This window comes from Arachis hypogaea, chromosome 15 (genome assembly GCF_003086295.3).
Source record: "Arachis hypogaea cultivar Tifrunner chromosome 15, arahy.Tifrunner.gnm2.J5K5, whole genome shotgun sequence".
Taxonomy (NCBI): domain Eukaryota; kingdom Viridiplantae; phylum Streptophyta; class Magnoliopsida; order Fabales; family Fabaceae; genus Arachis; species Arachis hypogaea.
In genome coordinates this window covers 158,318,187-158,324,584 of record NC_092050.1, presented here as the reverse complement: position 1 = coordinate 158,324,584, position 6,398 = coordinate 158,318,187, and the positions used below count along the sequence as shown (strand labels likewise).

Sequence of the window (6,398 nt, the reverse complement as noted above, 5' to 3'; positions counted from 1 at the left end):
CCAAAATTGTGGTTAAAGTATAATTTTCTTTTTCTATGGTATTATTCTATGGGATGTCAAATAATGTTGACTTTGATGATTAAATTCATATTTGGACACATAATTTTTTTTGAAGGAGATGCTTTTGAACTAACTAATCTTAGTACTTACCGGCTAAATATTAATAATTCAACAATAGTTATTATAAATATTCAAATTTAGTACCTTTAACTGATATATATTTTTAAAAATTTTTAAACTATTAAATCATAATTATTTTTGTATTAATTGTTTTATATAAAAAATAAAAATGACCTGTTTAGATGCTAGTAGTCTAGTACAGATTAAAGTTGATGTAATGTAATAAACAAATTAAAGTAAAGAAAACTAGCATACTTTAAAATAAATTTTCAAATAAAATATATTTGAGGTGGGATGTAATAATTAGGGATTACTAAGAAAGGGGGAAAATGCAATAATTTGTTCCTCTTAATTAATCATTTCATTGTCACAAAAATTTTCTTTTTTTAATTAAGAATCAACGCTCGGAGACTCCATGTCTTAGCGAAGAGGAAAAAAAACACTCTCTTTCTCTCTCTCTCTTTTCCGTACGCGATCTCTTTCACTGTCTTCCAATTTCCGAAGTCTTCACTCTCCACAACAAAACCCTTTCTCCATTTTGGGTTTTGTGTGTTTTCTTCTTCTGGCTTCTATCTTCAACTGCTTCACAAACGCAGGTTTTTTTTTTTTTTGCAATTTTTTTTTCTGCTTACTCAGATTTGAGCTGAACATCATACAGTGGGGGTGAGCAATTTGAAGTAAGCTTCTACCTTTATGTCATTTTGGGTCTCTCTTTTTGTTTTTAATTTCGGTGAATGATCAACTAAGTTAGATGATTTAACTATTTTTGTCTCTGCTCAATGAAGTGTATTGGTGGATCTGTGTTCTGTTTGTGCTTAATGTTTTTAACAGTGTGGTTCTCAGAGAACTTTGGGTAGTTCAAGTGACTGAATTTGAAAGTTCTAGTTTTTAGTTTGGTTTGTTGGTTTTTTTTTTGGGGGGGAGGGGGAATGGGAATATGGGTATTGAAGTACATGCAAAATATGTGTGAAGATTAGTTTGATTGAGAGTTTGGTTTCTACTTTTGACATCTGAGTAAAATTTGTGTAGCCTTTAGTTTCTTCCATTTTTGTGATAGAACCTTTTTATTTTATTTTTATTTTCTTATTAAGTTGGCATGTGGAGAATTTTAACCGATGCAAAGTAGTCAATGCTTCTGACTTAATAGGTCTTCCATGTTTTGGGGTAATTTCAGAATCTACATCTAAGATTGAGATGGTAGGGGTTGACACACTTATTTAGGTTACACTTTATATGGATTAGCAAGGCTAGATGTTATGGATTAAGTCTCAGTGTATAAACACTGGACTGGTGTGGTTCTGATAACCTAGGACCAGTTATGCATGTATAGAATAATCAAGAACATGTTATTTAGTTTATGTTTTTTCCCCCTCTAGTAATTGGATTTTGAAATGCATGCTTATTTGCTGCAGGTTTCCTTGAATCTATTTGCAGTTGTTAATTCACTCTAAACTAAGCTTTTGGAACCTTCTATTGGGAAACTGTTATGGTAGGGGCATAAGATTCCTAACTTCATCTAATGATGTGACACAATAGACTTGCTTAAGAAACCTGTTTGCTACATTGCAACATACTAAGTAGAAATATGCCTTCATGGTGGAAGTCATCAAAAGAGACCAAGAAGAAAACAGGTAAGGAAAGTTTTATTGACTCATTACAACGAAAATTTAAATCCCCATCTGAAGGTAAACCAGGCTCTAGATCTGGAGGATCTCGTAAACATTGTGATGACTCCATCTCTGAAAAGGGGGGTCAGTCTCCTGTTGGATCAAGATCTCCTTCACCTTCAAAAGTCGGAAGATGCCAAAGTTTTGCTGAAAGGCCTCTTTCTCAGCCACTACCACTTCCTAGCTTGCATCCATCAAATGTTAGCCGGGCAGATTCTGAAATTAGCATATTATCAAAATCAAAAACAGAAAAGGGGTCCAAGCCATCATTGTTTCTGCCCCTACCAAAACCTGCATGCATGCGTCGTAGGCTGAACCTTGCAGATTTGGACGGAGATCTGGGGCCTGCTTCAGTCTCTAGTGAGAGCTCTGCTGATAGTGATGAACCAACAGACTCGCGAAATCGTAGTCCTCTAGCAACTGATTCTGAGACCGGGACTAGAACCGCTGCGGGCAGTCCTTCCAGGTATACTCCACAAGCATTCATTATATTGTGCTTCTAGTATTCATACTTTGCTACATATACATGCCTATGTTATTTTTTAATTATTGTCACTAGAAATAGCTTTTTACAGTCATTGTACATGCTGGTCTGTTTTTGAAGCCTGATGCTCAAGGATCAATCTACTGTTTGCCAAGTAAATTCAAAAGAAACCAAAACACCAGCAAACATTCTTGGTAATCATATGACTTCTACTTCACCAAAACGGAGGCCATTAAGCAACCATGTTCCAAATCTGCAGATTCCTCCTCACGGTGCTTTCTGTAGTGCTCCCGACAGTTCCAGGTCGAGTCCATCTAGAAGTCCATTGAGAGCATTTGCCACCGAACAGGTGTTGAACTCTGCTTTTTGGGCTGGAAAGACATGTTCAGATGTCAATTTCCTTGGATCGGGACACTGCTCCAGTCCAGGTTCTGGTCATAATTCTGGCCATAATTCAATGGGAGGGGACATGTCAGGACAGTTATTTTGGCAACCAAGTAGGGGTAGCCCTGAGTATTCACCCGTACCAAGTCCTAGAATGACTAGTCCAGGTCCAAGCTCAAGAGTTCAGAGTGGAGCCGTCACACCTATTCATCCCAGGGCTGGGGGAACACCCACTGAATCACAGTCTGGATGGGCTGATGATGGAAAACAACAGAGTCATCGTTTGCCCCTTCCTCCTTTATCAGTTACCAATTCCTCTCCTTTCTCTCATTCAAATTCTACTGCAACATCTCCATCTCTGCCTAGAAGTCCTGGAAGAGCAGATAATCCAGTTAGCCCTGGCTCACGTTGGAAAAAGGGGAAGCTAATAGGCAGAGGCACCTTCGGACATGTCTATGTTGGCTTCAATAAGTATGTCCTTTGTGCCAATGTTATTAATTTCATCTTAAACCAAATCATATATTTTTTGTTCCGTTCATGTGTAATAAAAATTGCATGATTATATTGTTTGGTCCTTGTAGGGAAAGTGGTGAAATGTGTGCAATGAAAGAGGTGACTCTATTTTCAGATGATGCCAAGTCTAAAGAAAGTGCTAAGCAATTAATGCAGGTAAACTAATTCCTCTTTAGATCTATCAAAATTCCATCCAAGGGAATAGTCCTTATTATCAATACAACTTTATACTATATCACATTCAAAATTTAATATATCTATCTAAATATAACTCCATCATTGTGGCAGGAAATTAATCTATTAAGCCGTTTACGGCATCCGAATATTGTACAGTATTATGGTTCTGAAACAGTAAGTATCAATTTCCTGTTTCTTTTAAATCATGAGTTTTATTCTAGCTTCCTGCAAATGATCATGGTTTATTTCGGAATTTGTCTGCAGAATATCTGTTTGTAATGTATGCACGATCATCTAGTTACAAGATTAATTTTCAATTGTGGTTTACCACTGTACCTGACAACGTAGTATTAGAAATTTGTTTGTAGTATTTATTTTTGTATTCTACTTATAAAAGCTACTATATCATCTATTAAACAGGTAGGTGACAAGCTTTACATATATCTGGAGTATGTATCAGGAGGCTCCATATATAAACTTCTTCAAGAGTATGGGCAATTCGGTGAACTAGCTATTCGAAGTTATACTCAACAAATTTTATCAGGGCTTGCTTATTTACATGCTACAAACACTGTCCACAGGTGAAATAAGTCACTTGTTCATTTTCTATGTTTAAGTTGTACTGCTGCTGCGTCTGCATAATGGTATTTTCTAAAACCCCAATCTTTCTGTTGTTGAATTTGCACAAAGGGACATTAAAGGAGCAAATATATTGGTAGATCCCAACGGCCGGGTCAAGTTGGCAGACTTTGGCATGGCAAAGCATGTAAGCTTATAGGCAATAACAGATCATTTTTTTTTCATTTATGCTATGTGAGGAAAATAGTTGCTATTTTGACAACCGGAGTTGCATGGTTTAACCTGTTCACTATTTCATTTCACAGATAACAGGGCAATCGTGTCCATTATCGTTCAAGGGAAGCCCTTATTGGATGGCGCCTGAGGTTGACGTTTTCTCCAAGCTTTAGTTATTTGTAGACTCAATTAGTCCTGTTTTTGAGTCGGTATCTTTGCTTTCTTATTATGCAGGTTATAAAGAACTCTAAAGGTTACAACCTTGCTGTGGATATATGGAGTCTTGGATGCACCGTTTTGGAAATGGCTACAACTAAGCCTCCCTGGAGTCAATATGAAGGGGTGAGTAACTGTATGTCAATATATTTGAACTTTTAGTAACTTTTCACTTTATTATTATATGTATGGTTGATTTTTTATTATTGTATTTGCTTGTTAACATAACAGGTTGCTGCTATGTTTAAGATTGGTAATAGCAAGGAACTTCCTACCATCCCTGATAATCTTTCGAGTGAAGGAAAGGATTTTGTCATCAAATGTCTTCAACGAAATCCTCACAATCGCCCTTCAGCCCGCGAATTATTGGGCCATCCTTTTGTAAAATGTGCTGCGCCTTTGGAAAGACCTATTCTCAGCCCTCCAGCTTCAGACCTTGATTCTGGGATTGCACAAGCAACAAAATCTCTGGTACAGTAGTTAATTCCCGCAATAATCATTATTATTATGTCCTATCCTCATCAAGCTTTTGTCTTTTGCCTTATGATCATGGAAATTTCATACATTTGTGATAACTCTTCAGGGTATTTGTCAAGGAAGGAATCTCTCTCCCTTGGATTCAGATAGACTTTCTGTTAATTCTTCTCGGGTTTTGAAAAATATTTCTCAAACAAGGTCTCTCTTTCTCTCTCTCTCTCTCTTATACACACACACACACAAGGCTGCTGATGATGGTATTAAATTATTTCATTGATTTTCAGTGACATCCATATTCCAAGAAATATATCTTGCCCTGTCTCTCCGATTGGAAGCCCACTTTTGAGGTCAAGGTCCCCACAGCCCATAAATGGAAGAATGTCTCCCTCTCCTATATCTAGCCCTCGGACTGCTTCTGGTGCATCGACCCCTCTTCATGGCGGTAGTGGTGCCCTTCCAGTTAGTAATCACTTAGTTTACTTTCAAGAGGGTCTTGGAAGCTTGCCCAAGTCCTCAAATGTTGACATTTTTCGAGGAATGCAAATGACATCACGCATTACATCTGAAGTGGTTCCCACTGAAAATGATGTTCAATCAGTCTTGGCGGCACGGGTTTGTCGGCAGCTGCTGGGGAATAATGGGAAGATGAATCCATCCTTTGATCTAAGTCCCAACTCCTCGATGATCGGCCGGCCGAATGGTTTATGACATTGGCATTTTCCAGAGCATACATAACAACTGAGCAATTGTTTTTGAGGTTTGTCATAATACCTTTTGGTTTCATGGGCCTATTCATTGTTCTAATTGCTGAGGAATCAATTGTACAAAAGGGAGCCAAAGCATAAGAGAACTAATCCAATAGATATGAGTTCGGGTGGCGACAAACCGCGGCGGCATGTTGGATTAAGATCCTTTCAAGTGCCAAACTAATCCTAAAAAAGCATGAAACTTTCTTTGATTTATCCATACCAAGTGAAGCAAATGCTGACTAAGTGGCAAAGAGGAGCTTGTAGTTTTTATGTAGAATGTTTTAGATGCAACTTCTATGATTTGGGAAATGGCAGTTTTATTGATATTGTATATTATCTCAGGGGATGAGTTTTGCTAATTATATGTATTAGTTCCTTCAGTTAAAGAATTCATGCAATGAGAATTGAGAAGTCTATAATTAAGAACATCATATTGAGGCTAAAAGAAGGAAAAAAAGGTTAACGATAGACTAAATATTATGGGAGGTCAGGTATTGAATTGTTGTACAGAAGATGGAAATTTGAAGATGGAATTTTGTAGTATGATTCTGCATTTATTGCTGGGATGACAGGGATTTGTTATACTTTATCTTTTTAAGTTGCTGTCTCTGATAGTCTGATGCATTGTGATTGAATACTCTGCATTTATTGTGTTAAAAAAACTAAAAAAGTGTATGATATTAGAGGAAAGGATAAATAAGTCTTTGATTTTTTATTTTTTCAAGACAAACAAATTTTTGATTAATTAAAAATATGAAAACATCTCTCAGTTTTTAAAAATTTGAGACATCTAAATTTTTTTGAAGACTAATTTAT

The 6,398-nt window shown here is 36.7% G+C and overlaps 1 protein-coding gene across 2 annotated transcripts; it reads left to right on the top strand.

Annotated features, from left to right (window-relative positions):
- The first annotated feature begins 451 nt into the window (after positions 1 to 451).
- On the top strand, positions 452 to 6,164 carry LOC112751824 (mitogen-activated protein kinase kinase kinase YODA). Of its 2 annotated transcripts, none has more exons than XM_025801098.3 (12): positions 452 to 797; positions 1,533 to 2,253; positions 2,392 to 3,126; positions 3,237 to 3,324; positions 3,457 to 3,519; positions 3,766 to 3,926; positions 4,036 to 4,111; positions 4,230 to 4,289; positions 4,375 to 4,482; positions 4,588 to 4,827; positions 4,940 to 5,031; positions 5,118 to 6,164. In XM_025801098.3, the coding sequence occupies exons 2-12, from the start codon at positions 1,706 to 1,708 to the stop codon at positions 5,539 to 5,541; spliced, it is 2,595 nt and encodes an 864-aa protein (XP_025656883.1). In that variant the 5' UTR covers positions 452 to 797; positions 1,533 to 1,705; the 3' UTR covers positions 5,542 to 6,164. The 2 variants fall into 2 exon arrangements, with proteins under 2 accessions (XP_025656883.1, XP_025656886.1); XM_025801101.3 differs by having other exon boundaries at positions 471 to 716.
- Positions 6,165 to 6,398: the final 234 nt, after the last annotated feature.

Excerpts from the sequence above, each read along its gene's own strand:
- LOC112751824 (XM_025801098.3), top strand. The coding sequence starts at position 1,706 with ATGCCTTCATGGTGGAAGTCATCAAAAGAGACCAAGAAGAAAACAGGT. Across the intron at positions 3,927-4,035 it reads GCTACAAACACTGTCCACAG|GGACATTAAAGGAGCAAATA; the intron begins GTGAAATAAGTC and ends ATTTGCACAAAG. Across the intron at positions 4,112-4,229 it reads ACTTTGGCATGGCAAAGCAT|ATAACAGGGCAATCGTGTCC; the intron begins GTAAGCTTATAG and ends TTCATTTCACAG.